General features: G+C 52.0%; 1 protein-coding gene across 2 annotated transcripts in view; it reads right to left on the bottom strand.

The window, feature by feature from the left end:
* LOC147698192 (RNA-binding protein 26-like) overlaps positions 1 to 20,677 on the bottom strand; it is a 1,163,085-nt gene that overhangs the window by 137,452 nt on the left and 1,004,956 nt on the right. For both annotated transcript variants that reach the window (XM_086934819.1, XM_086934820.1), the window contains one exon: positions 5,997 to 6,212. In XM_086934819.1, coding sequence (XP_086790945.1) covers positions 5,997 to 6,212 — 216 coding nt within the window. The remainder of the gene's footprint in view (positions 1 to 5,996; positions 6,213 to 20,677) is intronic.

Genomic DNA, 20,677 nt, shown 5'->3' with positions numbered 1-20,677 from the left:
GCGTAGGCCAGATTATATTTGTACAGATGGAAAAGGTAACAGATGATATTCTGAATAGACACATCTAGCGGGTTAATGTTGTGGTCTGCACAATAAATGACAAACCGCTTCCATTTTGCCGCATAGCATGCTCTGGTGGTGGGCTTCCTTGCCTCCCGAATGATGTCCATACAGTCAGAAGGCAAGTGCAGGTAGCCAAACTCTAGGAGTTCAGGAGCCAGATCGCCAGGTTGAGCTGTTGCGGATCTGGATGCTGAATGTCGCCATGGCTCTGCGTCAGAAGGCTGGGTGTGAGACGTAGCCTCTGATGCGGTACCACGGACAGCTCTAGAAACGTGGTGTACCATGGTTGGCGAGCCCACGTTGGAGCAACCAGGATGAGAGTCATTGAGTGCTGCCTGAGTTTGCGTGCCACCAGCGATGTCATCGGTGCTGGGGGAAAAGCTTACGCAAATTTGCCTGACCAGTTCATCCATATCGCATTGCCCTTCGACTGTGGGTGTGGGAACCTGGCGGCGAAGCTTTGGCATTTTGTGTTCTCCCTTGTGGCGAACAGGTCCATCTCTGGATGACCCCACCTTTGGAAGTACGGTTGGAGTACTGATGGATGTATCTCCCACTCGTGCATCTGGTGGCTGTGCCTGCTGAGCAGGTCCGCCATCTGATTGTCCTTGCCCGGGAGGTGTTCCGCCATGAGGAAGATGTTCCTCTGAATTGCCCACTTCCACATGCTCTGAGCCAGATGAGACAGCTGCTGAGAGTGTGTTCCTCCCTGCTTTTGAATGTAGTACATGGCTGTCATGTTGTCCGTCCGGATCAACACGACCTTGTTGCACAGATGTCCTTTGAAGGCTTTGAGTGCCATGAAGATTGCCATCAGTTCGAGAACATGGATGTGCATCTTCCGTTGCTGTTGCGTCCATAGTCCCTGCACTGCGTAATGGAGTACATGAGCTCCCCATCCCTGGAGAGAGGCGTCCGTTGTCAGGATGATCTGTGGCACAGGCTCTTGGAACGGTCGGCCCTTGCAAAAGTTTCGTGGATTCCACCAATGCAGAGAGTTGTATGCCCGACCGCTCACCAAAACTAGGTCTTTTAACTGCCCATGAGCCTGAGCCCACTGACGTGCTAAGCACTCCTGAAGCGGGCGCATATGTAGTCTCGCGTGCGGGACTATGGAAATGCAGGAGGCCATCATGCCTATCAACTGCATGAACACTCTTGCTGGAAGCGAGTGTTGAGGTCTGAATTTTTGTATCAGCGATTGAATGCTGCTGACTCTCACTGAATTCGGCTGTGCTGTGGCAGCCAGAGTATTTATAGTCGCACCCAGATACTGCCGTATGTGGGCGGGCTGGAGCTGGGATTTTGGGTAATTCAGTGAGAATCCCAGATCGTGCAGGAGGTGAATGGTGTGGGACATGTGGGCGGCACACTGCTGGGCTGACTTTGCCTGGACTAGCCAGTCGTCCAGCTAAGGGTAGACGTGAATGTTCCGTCTCCAGAGATGCGCCGCCACTGTCGCCAGGCACTTTGTGAACACCCTGGGTGCCGTGGTGACACGGTAAGGCAAAACCTTGAACTGGTAGTGCTGGTTTTGGATGGTGAACCGGAGGTATTTCCTGTGGGAAGGGTGCAGTGGAATGTGAAAGTACGCATCCTTCAGGTCTAAAGTTGCGAGAAAATACCCCTGACTGAGTGGCCTGAGGTCCAGGATGGGCTGGAGGGACCCGTCCTTCTTTGGTATTAAGAAGAACAGGGAGTAGACCCCTGTGCCTCTTTCTTGCATAGGCACAAGCTCTATTGCTCCTTTTTGCAGCATAACGGTAACTTCCTGCTGAAATAAGTGCAAATGCTCGGCCGACATAGGACGGTTTCTTGGGGGCATGTTGGGTGGAGTGGATGTTAACTCCAGACAATAACCGTATTGAATAAGTTTCCTGACCCACCTGTCTGTGGTGATGGACTTCCAGACCGGCAGGAACTGCTGGAGTCTCCCCCCGACTGGTCTTGTGTGGTCGGGGGGCAGTGACAAGGCGCCACTGTTTGCTGGTGGCAGAGGATCTGGAGCTGTTGTTTCCACGACCTCTGCCCTTGGCGCTGTTGCCACGATATCCACCTCGACTCTTGTTGGTGTATGTGGACTGAGTGTTGCCCTTGTAGTACTGCGTGGACTGGGAGAGCTGGCCCCTTGAAACGCCTCTAGTGTTTGAGCGACGAAAAGACACACCCCGAAACTGCTGGGACTGTAAGGCACCCATGGATTTCGCAGTCTCCGTGTCCTTTTTAATTTTTTCTAGGGTGGTGTCAACCTCCGGGCCAAACAGGTGATCTGGGTTGACCGTTTGGTTAAGGATGGTGGTTTGGATCTCTGGCTTAAATCCAGAGATGCTCAGCCAGGCATGTCGCCGCAACATAACACTAGTGTTTATAGCCCTGGCGGCGGTATCAGCCGCGACCAAAGCGCACCTAATTGAAGAGTTAGAGATCAGCTTCCCTTCCTGAATCAGCATCTCAGCCGCCTTCTTGTATTCATTAGGCAGGTGCTGTAACAGGGTCTCCAGTGTGTTGCAGTGTGCCCCGTCATAGCGCGCCAGAAGCGCTTGTGTGTTAGAAATGCGCCAGATGTTGGCTGCCTGTGCTGCTACCCTCTTCCCCGAGGCCTCAAAGACCTTGGATTCTTTGTCTGGGGGAGGAGCATCACCCGTAGTCTGAGAATTAGCCCTCTTCCGGGCATTCGAGACAACAAGGGAGTCTAGAGGCAACTGTCCTTTGATGTAGGTAGGATCAGTAGGCGCCGACTTGTACTTTTTGTCAATCCTAGGGTTTATCACCCTCGCCCTGGTAGGTTCTTTAAAGATCTCAGTAGCATGCTTTAAAACACCTTTCAGCATAGGCAGAGTCTTAACAGTTTTTTCTGAGACTGAGAAGGTATCAAAAAGGAAGTCGACATCCACAGGGTCAGCATGGAGCTGGACGTTGTGATTGTTCGCTGCCCGTTCAATGAGGGCATTGAAAGCTGCAGAGTCTTCTGTAGGGGACGTTTTTGCAGAAAACAGTTGAGGGTCTTGTCCTGATTGAGGATCCCCTGGGTCACCACCAGCGGCCCAGGGTTCGTTGGTATCCCGAGGGTCTGTATAGACAGGATAACTGTACTCATCCTCATCATCCCCCTCACCAGCGTCCACATCAGAGTAAGTGGGCGAAACATTATGAGTCTGTGGGGAAAGTGGTTCCACCAGAACGGGAGTGAAAGCAGAGTCCTTCTTTTTCTTGAGAGGGATCTTGTAAGACTCCATTGGGCGTTCAGGGGCGATTTTCCGCTTGTGGAGGGAAAGCCTGCCAGTTTCGGCATCAATGAAGTGTTCCTGTTGCTCTTCCACTGAAGGTCGTCGAGGATGTGGGCCGGGTACCACCATTGACGACTTCGGCGCCGAGGAGACCTTCTCGGGCACGCTGGCGACAGCCTTAGGAGCGAAAGCCTTCGGCGCAGTCTTTGGCGGCAACGTGAAATTAATGGGCGTGGACGCCTTTAGTGGTTTATCCACCGGTTTCGTAGGCGGAGGATCCTTCGGACCGGCCGACGCGGTTCCGCCCCTGATCCGATGCAGGGAGTCCGTCACCTTCTTGGTGAACGCGGCGGATGGGCGCGCCTGTTCAATGGAATCCCTTGAGGCCACACCTGGAGTCGACTCTCGGGGCACCGTGCCCCTGGCCTTGTCCTGCTGACGCGGAGTCACGAGAACCTTCGGGTCATCCAGCCGTTTCTTCGGGTCACCGAGAGCTTTCTTCGGATCGCCGATAGCCTTCTTCGGGTCGCTGAGGCTTTTGCCGGCGTCAACCGTCTTCAGGACCGACGCGCTCGGCTCGACCACCTTTACTTTAGTCTTCGGCGCGGCAGACTTCGTCTTGACGCCCTTGACTTGAGCCTTCAGCTCGACGGTCACCTTCGGCGCCGAGGGCTCCGAGGCCTTGGAGCAGACCAAAGCGACGCGCACTTTCGGTTTCGAGGACGGCACCTGCTCAGTGTCTGGAGTTGAGACCGTAGGTTTCACTTTCGGTTTAGTTTTTCCAGGTAGTGGCTCGGCAGCAATGTCCGTGGCTGAGCCCGAAGGCGGGGCCGTAGAACCCATAGTGAGATCTTGGGTAAGGCCCGAAGGCGATCCCTCGACCTGAGCCTCATGAATTGGCACGGCCCCAGAGTCAGTTTGAGGAAGCTCTTCATCCGAGCTATCCTCCATGGCCCCGAGGGCCCCGTCGTCGTCTCCTACCTCGTCGACGACTTCTTCGGCCTCGAACATCTCTGCATCTGCGTCGTAGTATTAGTCGACGTCCGACGCGGGGTTCGACTCAGTAATGTCCTGGATAGATTCGTCCTCGACATCCCCTGCATCGAAGATGTCCACAGGCGCCGGTGCAGCATGCTGGGCCTCCTGGCGCGCAGCTCGTCGAAGCTTAAGCATCTTCTTGGACCTGAAGCGTGAACAAGCCATACACTTGGCTTCATCGTGGTCCGGCGACAGACACTTGTTGCACACCGGGTGGACGTCGATGTGGGGATACTTCGCGTTGCAGACGGGACATCTCTTGAATGGACTTCGGTCCATGATGGACGGTCGATAGGTCTGGAGCATCGACTGGGCCTTCCGCGCCAAGAGCACGCGGGTGTAGAGAATCCGGCTCGGAACCGAGCTGGAAGAACTAAGACCGAACGCAAGACTATACCGACGTATTCGACTAAAGACCTTTTGGTCTCAAGAAAGTTTTCTATCGATTCCGACTAGAGGGAACCCAAAGACATCCGAACCCAATGGCGGAAAAAAACAATCTGAGGATGGAGTTGATGCCCATGCGCACTGTAGTCCAGGGGAGGAGCCACCTATCTCATGATATTTCGAAGACTCTTCCAGGACAACAATGTGCAATCATCCGGACACAACACTAGGCGGCGATCTATGCACAGATATGAATTCAGCAGCCCACATGCCTCGAACATGTCCATTTACGGTCAAGAATACAGTCTTTTCTTTTGCTCCTGGGGTCAGAACAATCTGCCAGTACCTTGATGCCAAATCAAAGGTACTGAGAAATGTGGCTGCCCTTAATCAGCCAATCAACTCATCAGCTCCAGAACTTGGGTTGCAGTTCCGACAGTGAATGCATAAGGAGGGCAGTTTATGTTCAATTCTGAGTTCAGGGTGTTTATGAATAAATGTGGATTTGATAGATGTTGGTAGGAACAAACAGCTGAATGTTTGCATCAAATTATTGTGAACTTGCTAAAGAAATTAGAGCTTGTGTATCAGCAGCAGTCATTTTATCCAATTTTGGTTAGCTAAAGAGGGCTCTATGGTACAGCAGAATAAGGCATTGCATGTCCAATGTGAGAATGACATCAAGGGGGCTGGTATGTCTGTGTGACTGCTGGTACAGACCAGTTGTAAGGGAGTGTAAGCTGTGGATGATTATTCAGACTGTGTTACAGCAACCAAGCTTGTATGTAAAGTTCAGGGGCAGTTTATGCAAAAGAATTCAGTAAATGCCCAGGAGAACAATAAAGTACCACAGTGTGCGTATGGGATGGAGAGATTACAGTAAATTTCACCTTTAAGACGTTTCTAAGGAGTCTAGCCGAGGAGATGATAAAGGTGTTCCTCTGCGAATGGGAAACCGTATCGTGCACGGTGCAGAGAACATTAGTGTGTTTTGACTATTTGAGGTTTCAGTGATTGCTGTGACCAGGAGTGGGCGAAGGTAACAAATGTCCATGGTATATGTAATGTTGGACATCATACATATAATGGGAGGGTAATGGTGTTGAGCATTTGAAGCTGAGAAGCTTGCAATTTGTCTAGAAACTACTTAGTAGAACAGTACAGCATCATCAGTAATTTTGTGTGTGTGAGGTCTATTTTTTCTCCGAAATCTCTGCTTATGTTCCATATAATTATTTAATAATGGACTCCAATTCAAACAGATTAACCCCAAATACTTACAGCAAAATGAGGAAGGAGATCTTCTCTGTCGCTTTCTAAAAAGGCAGTTATTTCTAGCGCCCTTGGACGATGGTCAACTACTGCATGGAGTGGAAGACCTCTTCCTCTACCACGAAGTCCCCTGCCTCGACCACGGGACATACCACGTCCTCTTGCATGAATACCTCTGCCCCTGCCCCGTCCTCTGGAGGAAGACAGAACACCTCGTTTTGCTGCCTAAAAGGAAAAATTTTAAATGGTTACTCAAAATATTACTCTGCAGTCTTCAGCCTGTCAAATAAAATGGCAAAAGCAGGCATTAAACATATGAATTAGCATACATTAAGGAAGAGATTCAAATTTGCTTTACTGTGTGATAAATTAAAATCTTTGCAATATTTAAATGTTGCAAGAGCATATAAATAATATCACTGGTGACCAGAGTTCATTAAGGATCAAAAAGTACAGATAGAGGCTGGATAGCTCTGTCAACAATCATACTAAAGTTTCGGTTAAAATCTTTTCCAGTGTTGTCAAACACATTAAACATGCACATATAAAACAAATAAGCACATCAAAAAAGGACCAAATTAAGGTCCCACTGTGGCACAATAAAAGGAGAAGGGGGAAACAAATGGGTTAACACCTTCAAAAATCTCAGCACAAGAGGGGATTTAAAAAAGTGAAGGCTGATCTTGTAGCCGAAGAAAGGCAGATAGGGCCGAAAAGTAGCACTTCAGAGTGCCCAGAGCAGATCCCTCTGACAAAGAGGCAGATAAAGACCTTTCTGTACAATATTTACAAAATGTGTTCCATCAGTAAGCGTAGATCGACTTCAGAGAGAGACGCCTGGCTGCCAGGATAACTTTGTAGGCTTTGGCAGGAAGGTCAAAAGCTGCTAACTGTCGCTGCTCAATCTCCACGCAATGAGGAGGAGATTGGACAGGCTCGGGTGGAGAACCCTTTCCTGCTGCTGCAAAAGAAGATCCACCCGATAGGGAAGGCTACTCGGAGGATTAATGCTCATTGCCGGAAGCTCAGGATACCCGACTCTCCATGCCCAGTCTGGAGCTGTGAGAAGTTGGCCTGATATATAGTGTTCACTATTCTAGTGAGCACTTTGCATCAGTCCAAACAACCCTTATGGTGATTGGTTGTAAGTCAACCTTATAGACCAGCTATCCTAGTAGCGTGGATACGAGCAGTCTTTGGGCTAAACTCTAGAGGGCGTGTTAAGCCAGCTGTTATACCATCACATATACCCCTTAAACACCAAGTGAAAGGACACCACACAAGTGTTATGAAAATAAACAGTGTATTTATTTAGATCACAACAGCCCTGTACTCTTTATGAGGACAGGGTACTAAGCACACAACAAAACTCTTATAAAAATACTTCAAGTTGCACAATTTACACAAATGCCCGAGGGGCACGAAAAACCATATACTATGGAAGTGGAATGCGAAATTACTAGCAGGTAAGTACTGTACTAATAGGCTTTGGAATCGCTAGGACTACATTACTGAACCTTCAGATTACTAGTAGGAGGCCTAGGGGACTCGGGTGCAGAGTGTGCACTCTCACGCGGGATGCGGGACAAAGTCTATGGGAGCTAGTAAAGACAAAGTTAGTGTTCTCGGGCGAACCCGATAAGGTAGATCGAAAACGACAGTGGATCCTGACCCTTGGATAGTGAGGCTATGATGGGGCACCGAAATGCCGAAGTTACCTAGCCCAGGGGCTGCAGCTGCATAGGTCTCAAAAGACGTCGGGAATCCTCGTAGACGAACCAGGAGCCTGAAGAAAAGAAGTTGCTGGCAGGCGACCAGTAAAGATTGTTCGAGTGATCCAAGCCTGGATCGAAGATGGATGACACCTGAAAGCAGAGGGGACCAAGTTCGTAACTACTAGCCAGTAGTCAGATGGCACCAGGAGGGCACCGGATGGTAGTCACCTCGACTAGGTGAGTGGGCGACGCTGGGCTCTGCAGTCTCACGGACCAGGAGGCGTCGTCGGCGACCAGGATGGAGGTGGGAGCTGTCCCACGATGGATGATGCTGTCGACGTCGCTGGACCCAGGATTGGGGCAACAAGTCTTGGCAAATTCAAGCCCACGTGGTGGACCTAAAATGGCGTCTGGTGTGGACCAGGAGGGTCCGGGGTGCTCCTCTTTTGGAAGGGAGCAAGGGCCAGCCTGGAGAAACCAGACCAGCAGCAGTGATGTCGTCGGGCGTCGTTAAGAGGGCCACAAGCCAGCGGGCTAGTAGCCAAACAATGCGGTGAGCAGCAGAAAGCAGAAGGGCCCCACGCAGATCGTGGAGATGCTGGGAGGCTGGACTTCGGTGCTGGAGCTGCTCAGGGTCGGGGCGTCTCGGACCCCAAAGCACTCACCAGAGGATCCCTCGGCGGTCGTGCTGGATAGAAGTCGTGCAGTTCTGATGATGGCCGGTCCCTCGAGGTCTCGTCGCACCTACGGTTCTCAGATTAGCTGTAGAGGTAGGTAGAGGTCAGAGGTACCAGGGAAGCCGGGTCTCGTCGTGCTGGTCGGTCGGATTCCTGAGGAAGGACGTGCAGCAAACCGCAGAGTTCTTAGATGGTGCCTGCGGATGCAGGGTGACTACTCCTTAGCCACAAGGGAGAAATCTTGAGAAGAAGTCGAGAGTTCCTTTCGTAGAAAGTAGTTTCTAGATTCAAAGATGATCTAATTTGGAAGGGTCCCCGCTCCTGCCTTTATCCTAAAGAAAGGGGTGGGTACGCAACTAGGTCCTGCCCTAGGGGTGGGACCAGGAAGGGGGGTGGTTACACCCCTCTCCCATGCCGGACTTTCCCCAGGCCAGGGGCTGGTGTGCCCCTGGAACTGGTTCTAGCCGGCAGATGCGTAGTGAGCACCGGGGTGCCACTTGCAGTCACCTTCCTGTAAAGCCCTGCCTACCCAGGATACACAAACCCTGTCTGGGATGGTGCTAGCACCGCCCCTGACAGGAAACCCTTTGTCCAAGCTCTCCTCGCTGGAAGGACTCCCAGCAGCAGGAGGTCAGACTCGTGTCTGTGGTGGCAGCATCCATTTTGTGGAGCTGAGGCTTTAGTTAACTTTAACCGGGGTTCACAGTTACATACATGTTGTGTCCCTCTAGAAGGGTGGAATACTAACCCCGTCGCCAGAATTGGCGAGGGGTTAGTATTCCAATTCGTATAACACCTTACTCGACATGTTTTGATAAAGCGATACCAGAGATGGCATTTAACCGCGAGGATTATAATGCACTTAAGAGTATATGGTATGCGTTATCATGGAACAGCTATTAGGACTTGGTTCCGCAAGCTGCAAACGGGCTCAGCTCATGCCAGAGCACCATCTCACACGATTCCAAGCACTCTGCCTTCAGGATTGTCAAGGCCTGCCATAGGAGTGACTGATAGGAATCTGTGTGTCCATTTTTAGGGTTAGATATAGGTATACTATATCTAAAGCAAAGGGTGATTACACCACCTTGCCCCAGCTGTCGTGCAGCCAGTTGTGTCAGATTTAGATGGCCATCCAGGGGTGGCATAATACATGCTTCAGCCCCTGGTAGGCCCTGGGTACACCTATGCCCTGAGTTACAGGGTCTGATAAGGTGGCCCAGTACCAATTGGAGAATGCACCTAAGGTACACAGAATCCATTTTAGAGAGAAAGCAGTAGGCCTGGGGTCCTGATTGGCAGGGCCCCAGGTCAACTAAGTCAGAAAACCAGCAAAACACCAGGAAAAAAGTTGGGGGTAACCATAGTCAGGTATCTACCCTCCTTCAGGAGCTACAAGAATGACTTGTACTCAGTCACTCCTGATCGTCTTGAGTACTCTGGGCAGGAGTGGCATGGCAGAAAGGCATACAGGAGGTCTGACGAGCGAGAGCTGCCTTGGAAACTCCAACAAACATAACTGCTAACATTCTGCATTCACTTCAGAGGCAAACAGATCAAACCAAGGCTCTCCCCACTGCTGAAAAAGTCCTTGCACCACTTCCAGATGGAGATGCAACTAGACGTTCCGCAAGGTACAGGCGGATGAGTTTGTCTGCTCTGGCGTTCAGAGAACCGACCAGATGTTGAACCACAAGGGAAATGCCCGGATGTTACAGCTAAGTCCAGAGACGCAGGGCCTCCAGGCAAAGGGTTGAGGATACCACCCAGCCCTTTTTGTTGCAGTACCACATGTTGGTAGTGTCGTCCATGAACACCTGATCCAGCCTTCCCTTGATGGATGGTAAAGAAGTCTTTCAGTACTAACCGGATCGCTGGAAGCTCCATCAGGTTGATATGAAGCCTGGCTTCCGCCGGAGACCAGAGTCCTATGATCTCCACCTCTCCAAGAAGGCTGCCCCATCCTAGAAGAGACGCTTACGTCACTACTGTGAGATCTGGGCGGGGAAGGGAGTGGGGTCTGCCTCTTACCCAATCGCGGTTTGTTAGCCACCACTGCAGGTCTTTCACAGTGCCCTCTGATATCCGAACCAGGTCAATGAGATTTCCCAGAGGTTGTATCTATTGGAACTTCAGGACCCACTGCAGAGCCCCTATGTGCCATCTGGCATGGTCCACAAACAGGATGCAAGATGCCATGAGGCCCAAAAGCCTCCGAGTCATTCTGACCAAAATCCAGGATAGAGGCTGAAACATCAGTATCATAGCCTGAATATCCTGTACTCGCAGCTCGGGAGGAGAAGCCTGAAACTGCAGTGTCCAGAATTGCTCCGATGAAAGGGAGCATCTGAGAGGGAGTCAGGTGTGACTTTGGCACGTTGATCGTGAACCTCAGTGAGCGATGGAGGTTCGGCGGAGTCTGGAGGTGGGAGACGACTGCTATGGATGAGCCTGTAGGAGAGTAGGGTCTGCAATCCTATGATCACCCCAGATTTTTGCTTTTTGCTTCACTGGTTTACGACTTTCCCTGGCTGTGGGCCTGCTAATCAGACCCACAGTGTGAGAGGTTGGCCTGATGTATAATGTTCACTATTCTAGTGAGCACTTTGTATCAGTCCAAACAACCCTTATGGTGATTGGTTGTAAGTCAACCTTATAGATCAGCTATCCTAGTAGCGTGGATACGAGCAGTCTTCGGGCTAAACTCTAGAGGGCGTGTTAAGCCAGCTGTTACACCATCACATATACCCCTTGAACACCAAGTGAAAGGACACCACACAAGTGTTATGAAAATAAACAGTGTATTTATTTAGATCACAACAGCCCTGTACTCTTTATGAGGACAGGGTACTAAGCACACAACAAAACTCTTATAAAAAATACTTCAAGTTGCACAATTTACACAAATGCCCGAGGGGCACGGAAAACCATGTACTCTGAAAGAGGAATGCGAAATTACTAGCAGGTAAGTACTGTACTAATAGGCTTTGGAATCGCTAGGACTACGTTACTGAACCTTCAGATTACTAGTAGGAGGCCAAGGGGACTCGGGTGCAGAGTGTGCACTCTCACGCGGGATGCGGGACAAAGTCTATGGGAGCTAGTAAAGACTAAGTTAGTGTTCTCGGGCGAACCCAATAAGGTAGGTCGAAAACGACAGTGACTCTGGACCCTTGGATAGTGAGGCTATGCTGGGGCACTGAAATGCCGAAGTTACCTAGCCCAGGGGCTGCAGCTGCATAGGTCTGTTTAGACGTCGGGAATCCTCGTTGACGGACCAGGAGCCTGAAGAAAGAAGTTGCTGGCAGGCGACCAGTGAAGATAGTTCGAAGTGATCCAAGCCTGGATCGAAGATGGATGACACCTGAAAGCAGAGGGGACCAAGTTCGTGACCACTAGCCAGTGGTCAGAGGGCACCAGGAGGGCACCGGATGGTAGTCACCTCGACTAGGTGAGTGGGCGACGCTGGGCTCTGCAGTCTCACGGACCAGGAGGCGTTGTAGTCGACCAGGATGGAGGTGCGAGCTGTCCCATGATGGTTGATGCTGCCGACGTCGCTGGACCCAGGATTGGGGCAACAAGTCTTGGCAAATTCAAGCCCATGCGGTGGACCTAAAATGGCGTCTGGAGTGGACCAGGAGGGTCCGGGGTGCTCCTCTTTTGGAAGGGAGCAAGGGCCAGTCTGGAGCAACCAGACCAGCAGTGTTGTCGTCGTTGATAGTCGTCGGGAAGGCCACAAGCCAGCGGGCTAGTAGCCAGACAACGCAGTGAGCAGCAAAAAGCAGAAGGGCCCCACGCAGATCGTGGAGATGCTGGGAGGCTGGACTTCGGTGCTGGAGCTGCTCAGGGTCGGGGCTTCTCGGACCCCAAAGCACTCACCAGAGGATCCCTCGGCGGTCGTGCTGGATAGAAGTCGTGCACTTCTGATGATGGCCGGTCCCTCGAGATCTCGTCGCACCTACGGTTCTCAGCTTAGCTGTAGAGGTAGGTAGAGGTCAGAGGTACCAGGGAAGCCAGGTCTCGTCGTGCTGGTCGGTCGGATTCCTGAGGAAGGACGTGCAGCAAACCGCAGAGTTCTTAGATGGTGCCTGCGGATGCAGGGTGACTACTCCTTAGCCACAAGGGAGAAATCTTGAGAAGAAGTCGAGAGTTCCTTTCGTAGAAAGTAGTTTCTAGATTCAAAGATGATCTAATTTGGAAGGGTCCCTGCTCTTGCCTTTATCCTAAAGAAAGGGGTGGGTACGCAACTAGGTCCTGCCCTAGGGGTGGGACCAGGAAGGGGGGTGGTTACACCCCTCTCCCATGCCGGACTTTCCCCAGGCCAGGGGCTGGTGTGCCCCTGGAACTGGTTCTAGCCGGCAGATGCGTAGTGAGCACCGGGGTGCCACTTGCAGTCACCTTCCTGTAAAGCCCTGCCTACCGAGGATACACAAAACCCTGTCTGGGATGGTGCTAGCACCGCCCCTGACAGGAAACCCTTTGTCCAAGCTCTCCTCGCTGGAAGGACTCCCAGCAGCAGGAGGTCAGACTCGTGTCTGTGGTGGCAGCATCCATTTTGTGGAGCTGAGGCTTCAGTTAACTTTAACTGGGGTTCACAGTTACATACATGTCGTGTTCCTCTAGAAGGGTGGAATGCTAACCCCGTCGTCAGAATTGGCGAGGGGTTAGTATTCCAATTCGTATGACACCATACTCGACATGTTTTGATAAAGCAATACCAAAGATAGCATTTAACCGCGAGGATTATAATGCACTTAAGAGTATATGGTATGCGTTATCATGGAACAGCTATTAGGACTTGGTTCCGCAAGCTGCAAACTGGCTCAGCTCATGCCAGAGCACCATCTCACACGATTCCAAGCACTCTGCCTTCAGGATTGTCAAGGCCTGCCATAGGAGTGACTGATAGGAATCTGTGTGTCCATTTTTAGGGTTAGATATAGGTATACTATATCTAAAGCAAAGGGTGATTACACCACCTTGCCCCAGCTGTCGTGCAGCCAGTTGTGTCAGATTTAGATGGCCATCCAGGGGTGGCATAATACATGCTTCAGCCCCTGGTAGGCCCTGGGTACACCTATGCCCTGAGTTACAGGGTCTGATAAGGTGGCCCAGTACCAATTGGAGAATGCACCTAAGGTACACAGAATCCATTTTAGAGAGAGAGCAGTGGGCCAGGGGTCCTGATTGGCAGGGCCCCAGGTCAACTAAGTCAGAAAACCAGCAAAACACCAGGCAAAAAGTTGGGGGTAACCATAGTCAGGTGTCTACCTTCATACACACAGCCTAGCTGTTCTCTCCCTAAATTGACACGTGTACCTTAGGTGCATTTACCAATTGGTACTGGGCCACCTTATCAGTCCCTGTACCCAGGGCATAGGTGTACCCAGGGCCTACCAGGGGCTGCAGCATGTATTATGCCACCCCTGGCTGGCCATCCAAATCTGACACAACTGGCTGCACGACAGCTGGGGCAAGGTGGTGTAATCCCCCTTTGCTTTAGGTATAGTATCTCTATACCTAACCCTAAAATGGACACATATATTCCTAGCAGTCACTCCTATGGCAGGCCTTATCAATCCTGAAGGCAGAGTGCTTGGAATTATGTGAAATGGTGCTCTGGCATGAGCTGAGCCCGTTTGTAGCTTGCGGAACCAAGTCCTAATAGCTGTTCCATGATAACGCTATACCATATACTCTTAAGTGCATTATGAACCTCGCGGTCAAATGCTAACTTTGGCATAGCATTATCAAAACATGTCGAGTAAGGTGTCATACAAATTGGAATACTAACCCCTCGCCAATTCTGGCGACGGGGTTAGCATTCCACCCTTCTAGAGGGACACGACATGTATGTAACTGTGAACCCCGGTTAAAGTTAACACGAGCCTCAGTACCACAAAATGGATGCTGCCACCACAGACAAGTCTGACCTCCTGCTGCTGGGAGTCCTTCCAGCGAGGGAGGCTCGGACAAAGGGTTTCCTGCCTTGGGAGGTGCTAGCACCACCCCAGACAGGATTTTGTGTATTAGGTAGGACAGGGCTCAAAGGAATGAGACATGCCTGGGGCACACAAGGTGCCCCGTGCATACAACGGTCAGAACCAGTTCCTGGGGCACTCCAGCCCCAGAGCTGGCGCAAGACCGGACAAAGGAAAGGGGGTGTAACACCCCCCTTCCTGGTACCACCCAGAGGAGGGACCTAGTCGAAGTACAGCCCCCTTTAGCCGGATAAAGGCAGGAGCCGGTCCCATTCCAAATTAGATTATCCTGATCAACTTCACAAGAAGAAACTCTGGACCTCGACGTTCTGCTCCACAGAAGACAGAAGGAATCTCCTTTGTGGGCAAGGAGTGTCCACCCTGCACCTGCAGGCACCATCAGCGTACCGCGACTTCCCTTTGTCGTCTTCCTGCAAATGATCCAGACTTCAGAGCCCGACGAGACCGGGATTCCCTGACCTCTCCGACCTCCACCCACATCTGCAGCCGAGCTGAGACCAGTGGGTGCGACGAGACACGTGGGACCGGCCATCTTGAAAGAAGCAGCACTTTGCTCCAGCTCGACTTCCGAGGCATCCTCGTCCAAGTGCTTTGGGGACTGAGAAGCCCCGACCCCGAGCAGCTCCTGCATCGAAGATCAGCCCTTCAGCATCCACGAGATCTGCGTGGGGCCCTTCTGCCTGTTTGCTGCTCGACGCGTTGTCTGCTCACTTACCGGCTGGCTAGTGACCTCCTAGGCGACGAACACCAACAACTTTGGTGCTGGTCTGGTTGCTCCCGACTGGCCCTTGCTCCCTTCCAAAAGAGGAGCACCCCGGACCCTCCTGGTCCACTCCAGACGCAGTTTCCACTCACCGCGTGGGTTGCCTTTGCCAAGGCCTGTTGAACCCGAATCCGGAGACGACACCGCCGACAGCGAGAGCCTGCATAGGACAGCTCGTGCCTCCATACTGGTCGTCGAAGACACCACCTGGTCCACATGGCTGCAGAGACAAGCGTCCACCTTCACCTGATCGCGACAACGACATCTGGTTCCACTCCTGGTTCCACACCAGTCACTGGCTAGTGACTTTGAACATTGTCCCCTCTGCTTTCAGGTTCTTCTCTTCACCAATCCACCTTTGGATTGCACCGGACATCTTCCTCCTGGTCGCCTGCAGCATCTTTCTTCAAGGCTCCATAGACTTAGACGCGGAAACCCGACACGACTTCGCACCTATGCACCCGCAGCCTGTGGGTGAGGTAACACCAGCATTTCGGTGCTCAAGGGTAGCTTGACTATCCTAGTGTCCAGTTCCATTGTCGTTTCAGTCCTATCTAGTCAGGAACGTCCGTACTCACCTTTTCTTTAAACTGTACTGTCCATAGACGTTTGTACGCCTCTCGCGTGTGAGTTCACACTCTGCACACGTGCTCCGTGGGCCTCCTATTACTTACCTCAAGTTAGTATAGCGTGGTTCCAGCGATCCTACAGCCTCTGGACAGCTCCATTCCTTTAATTGACTTTCGCATTTCATTTATCTAGTATATGGTTTGCCGTGCCGCTAGGGCACCATTGTAAATCGTGCAACTTAAACGTATTTTTCCTAAGAGTTTGTCATGTGCTTAGCCCTCTGACCTCATAAAGAGTTCAGAGGTGTTGCTAGTTAATAAATAACTGTTTATTTTCATAACTACCTGTGTGGTGTCCTTTTCATTTGGTATTCAAAGGTTATATGTGGTAAAACAGCTGGCTTCACATGCCATAAAGAGTTTAGCCTAAAGACTGCTTTTGTCCACGCTACTAGGATAGCTGGTCTATAAGGTTGACTTACAAACAATCACCATAAGGGTTGTTTGGACTGATACAAGGTGATCACTAGAACTAGTGAGCATCATATATCAGGCCAACTTCTCACAGAGGTGATAGCAACCAGGAAGGCTGTCTTCAAGGTGAGTAGACGGAGAGGACAAGAATAAAGCAGCTCAAAGGGAGCGCACATCAGGAAAGTAAGAACCAGGTTCAAGTCCACTGAGGCATCACAAAGGGAACAGGTGGAAACATGTGTGTGATGCCCTTCAGAAAACGAGTTACTATAGGGGGCTTGAACAAAGAAGGTTGATCAGGCAGCCTTAGGAAGGCCTAAAGGGCAGAAAAGTAGCCCTTGATAGTGCCCAGAGCAGAGCCCTGCTGGGCAAGATAAAGAATGAAGAGAAGAACTTCAGAAAGAGGGGCAGAAAGGGGATCCACAGCCTTTGCTGTGCACCATGCCACAAATTTGTTCCACCGGCAGGCGTATACCGACTTTGTGGAGGGACGCCTGGCTGCCAGAATAACATTACAGACTTCAGGAGGCAAGTCAAATGGCCTCAACTGCCGCCGCTCAATCTCCAAGCATGGAGGTGGAGACTGGACAGGTTCGGGTGGAGGACCGTCCCCTGCTGCTGCGACAGAAGGTCCTCCTGAAGAGGCAGACGGATCGGGGGACCGACTGACATATTGAGTAGCTCGGGATACCAGAACCTTCCAGCCCAGTCTGGAGCCACAAGGATGACTTGGGCCCGGTCGCGCCTGATCTTCTTCAGCACTCTGGGCAGAAGTGGTATAGGTGGAAAGGCGTATAACAGACCGCAACTCCACTCGCGACAAAATGCGTCGCCGAGCAAGTGCCCCCTTGGAAATTCCAACGCGCAGAACTGATTACATTGCGCGTTCTCTTCGGTGGCGAATAGATCTAACCAAGGCTCTCCCCACTGCAGAAAGATGCCTTGCGCCACGTCCGAGTTCAGACGCCATTCGTGATCCATCAAGCACCGTCGGCTGAGTTCGTCCGCCCTTGCGTTCAGAGAACCTACCAGGTGGTGAACCACAAGGGTCACGCCCTGATGTTCCAGCCACTGCCAGAGCCGCACAGCCTCTTGGCAGAGGGTCCAGGACCCCCGACCCCCCTGTTTGTTGCAGTACCACATGGCAGTGGTGTTGTCCGTGAACACCTGCACTGCACTCCCTCAGACAGAGGGGAGGAATGCCTTCAGTGCCAGACGAATCACCCGCAGCTCCAGAAGGTTGATATGGAGCTGGGACTCTGCCGGAGCCCAGAGGCCTCTGATCTCCGCCTCTCCCATGTGGCCTTCCCAGCCCTGGAGGGACGCGTCCGTCACAACCATGTGCTCCGGTTGGGGAAGGGAGAGGGATCTGCCGTTGACCCAATCGCGGTCCGTGAGCCACCACTGCAGCTGTCTCGCAGTGCCCTCCGAGATCAGGACATGGTCGGACAGGTTGCCCTGATGCTGGGCCCATTGAAACTTCAGGTCCCACTGCAGAGACCGCATCCGCCACCGGGCGTGATGCACCAGAAGGATGCAGGAAGCCATCAGCCCCAGGAGCCGCAGCGTCAACCTGACCGAAACCCGGGATAAAGGCTGAAAGACCGGGATCAGAGCCTGAATATCCCCGACTCGCTGTTCGGGAGGATAAACCCGAAACTGCTCCGAGTCCAGAACAGCTCCGATGAAGAGGAGCTTTTGGGAGGGACACGGGTGTGATTTTGGCACGTTGATGGAAAACCTCTACAGGTGCAGGAGATCCGCCGTAATCTGGAGGTGGTTGACGACTGTTTTGGGCGAGCCCGCCTTCAACAGCCAGTCGTCGAGGTAGGGGAAGACTGAAACCCCTAACCTGCGCAGATGAGCTGCGACCACCGCCATCACCTTCGTGAACACCCATGGGGCGCTGGTAAGGCCAAAGGGGAGCACGGTGAACTGAAAGTGCTCGAGGCCTACCGTGAACCGCAGGTAACGCTGGTGGGCCGGCAGGACAGGGATGTGAAATTAGGCGTCCTGCAAGTCCAACGCCACCATCCAGTCTTGAACATCTAGGGCAGCCAAGACCTGAGCCAAAGTCAACATTTTGAACTTCTCCTTCTGGAGGAAGCCGTTGACGTTCCGTAGGTCCAAGATAGGGCGTAGGCCCCCTTTGCCCTTCTCGGGTACCAGAAAGTAGTGGGAGTAGCAACCACACCCTACTTCTGGCCCAGGAATGCTCTCGATGGCCCCCTTGGCCAAGAGGGCTGTAACTTCCTCCTGTAGAAGTCGCAATTGGTCCCCCGACACGCGGTGGTACTGCGGTGGCATGGCTGGAGGAGTCGCCTCGAAGGGGAGGGAGTAGCCCCTTCGGACGATTTGCAGCACCCACCTGTCCAATGTGACGGTGCGCCAATGGAAGAGGTGATGGCGGACCCTGCCCCCCCACTGGCATCACATGGGCCTGAAAACTCTGACTAGGAAGGTTTTGAGGCGGGTGCTGCGGGAGCGGGTGCGGACTGGCCTCGCCGTTGTCCCCGACCACCTCCCCGGCGGTTTCCACGGCTGCCACCGAGCTGAAAATTCTGTTGAGGCAGCGTGTGGCTGGTGGCACGTGTGGGGGCGCCCTTTCCTTGGCCACGAAAGGAGCGAAAGGCACCCGTTTGCTGGCGCGGAGACGACACCGCCGACAGCGAGAGCCTGCATAGGACAGCTCGTGCCTCCATACTGGTCGTCGAAGACACCACCTGGTCCACATGGCTGCAGAGACAAGCGTCCACCTTCACCTGATCGCGACAACGACATCTGGTTCCACTCCTGGTTCCACACCAGTCACTGGCTAGTGACTTTGAACATTGTCCCCTCTGCTTTCAGGTTCTTCTCTTCACCAATCCACCTTTGGATTGCACCGGACATCTTCCTCCTGGTCGCCTGCAGCATCTTTCTTCAAGGCTCCATAGACTTAGACGCGGAAACCCGACACGACTTCGCACCTATGCACCCGCAGCCTGTGGGTGAGGTAACACCAGCATTTCGGTGCTCAAGGGTAGCTTGACTATCCTAGTGTCCAGTTCCATTGTCGTTTCAGTCCTATCTAGTCAGGAACGTCCGTACTCACCTTTTCTTTAAACTGTACTGTCCATAGACGTTTGTACGCATCTCGCGTGTGAGTTCACACTCTGCACACGTGCTCCGTGGGCCTCCTATTACTTACCTCAAGTTAGTATAGCGTGGTTCCAGCGATCCTACAGCCTCTGGACAGCTCCATTCCTTTAATTGACTTTCGCATTTCATTTATCTAGTATATGGTTTGCCGTGCCGCTAGGGCACCATTGTAAATCGTGCAACTTAAACGTATTTTTCCTAAGAGTTTGTCATGTGCTTAGCCCTCTGACCTCATAAAGAGTTCAGAGGTGTTGCTAGTTAATAAATAACTGTTTATTTTCATAACTACCTGTGTGGTGTCCTTTTCATTTGGTATTCAAAGGTTATATGTGGTAAAACAGCTGGCTTCACATGCCATAAAGAGTTTAGCCTAAAGACTGCTTTTGTCCACGCTACTAGGATAGCTGGTCTATAAGGTTGACTTACAAACAATCACCATAAGGGTTGTTTGGACTGATACAAGGTGATCACTAGAACTAGTGAGCATCATATATCAGGCCAACTTCTCACAGAGGTGATAGCAACCAGGAAGGCTGTCTTCAAGGTGAGTAGACGGAGAGGACAAGAATAAAGCAGCTCAAAGGGAGCGCACATCAGGAAAGTAAGAACCAGGTTCAAGTCCACTGAGGCATCACAAAGGGAACAGGTGGAAACATGTGTGTGATGCCCTTCAGAAAACGAGTTACTATAGGGGGCTTGAACAAAGAAGGTTGATCAGGCAGCCTTAGGAAGGCCTAAAGGGCAGAAAAGTAGCCCTTGATAGTGCCCAGAGCAGAGCCCTGCTGGGCAAGATAAAGAATGAAGAGAAGAACTTCAGAAAGAGGGGCAGAAAGGGGATCCACAGCCTTTGCTGTGCACCATGCCACAAATTTGTTCCACCGGCAGGCGTATACCGACTTTGTGGAGGGACGCCTGGCTGCCAGAATAACATTACAGACTTCAGGAGGCAAGTCAAATGGCCTCAACTGCCGCCGCTCAATCTCCAAGCATGGAGGTGGAGACTGGACAGGTTCGGGTGGAGGACCGTCCCCTGCTGCTGCGACAGAAGGTCCTCCTGAAGAGGCAGACGGATCGGGGGACCGACTGACATATTGAGTAGCTCGGGATACCAGAACCTTCCAGCCCAGTCTGGAGCCACAAGGATGACTTGGGCCCGGTCGCGCCTGATCTTCTTCAGCACTCTGGGCAGAAGTGGTATAGGTGGAAAGGCGTATAACAGACCGCAACTCCACTCGCGACAAAATGCGTCGCCGAGCAAGTGCCCCCTTGGAAATTCCAACGCGCAGAACTGATTACATTGCGCGTTCTCTTCGGTGGCGAATAGATCTAACCAAGGCTCTCCCCACTGC

Source organism: Lissotriton vulgaris, chromosome 8, assembly GCF_964263255.1.
Source record: "Lissotriton vulgaris chromosome 8, aLisVul1.2, whole genome shotgun sequence".
In the NCBI taxonomy this organism is placed as follows: Eukaryota; Metazoa; Chordata; class Amphibia; order Caudata; family Salamandridae; genus Lissotriton; species Lissotriton vulgaris.
The sequence above is the reverse complement of the archived record's forward strand: the minus strand, read 5'-3'. Positions and strand labels throughout refer to the sequence as shown.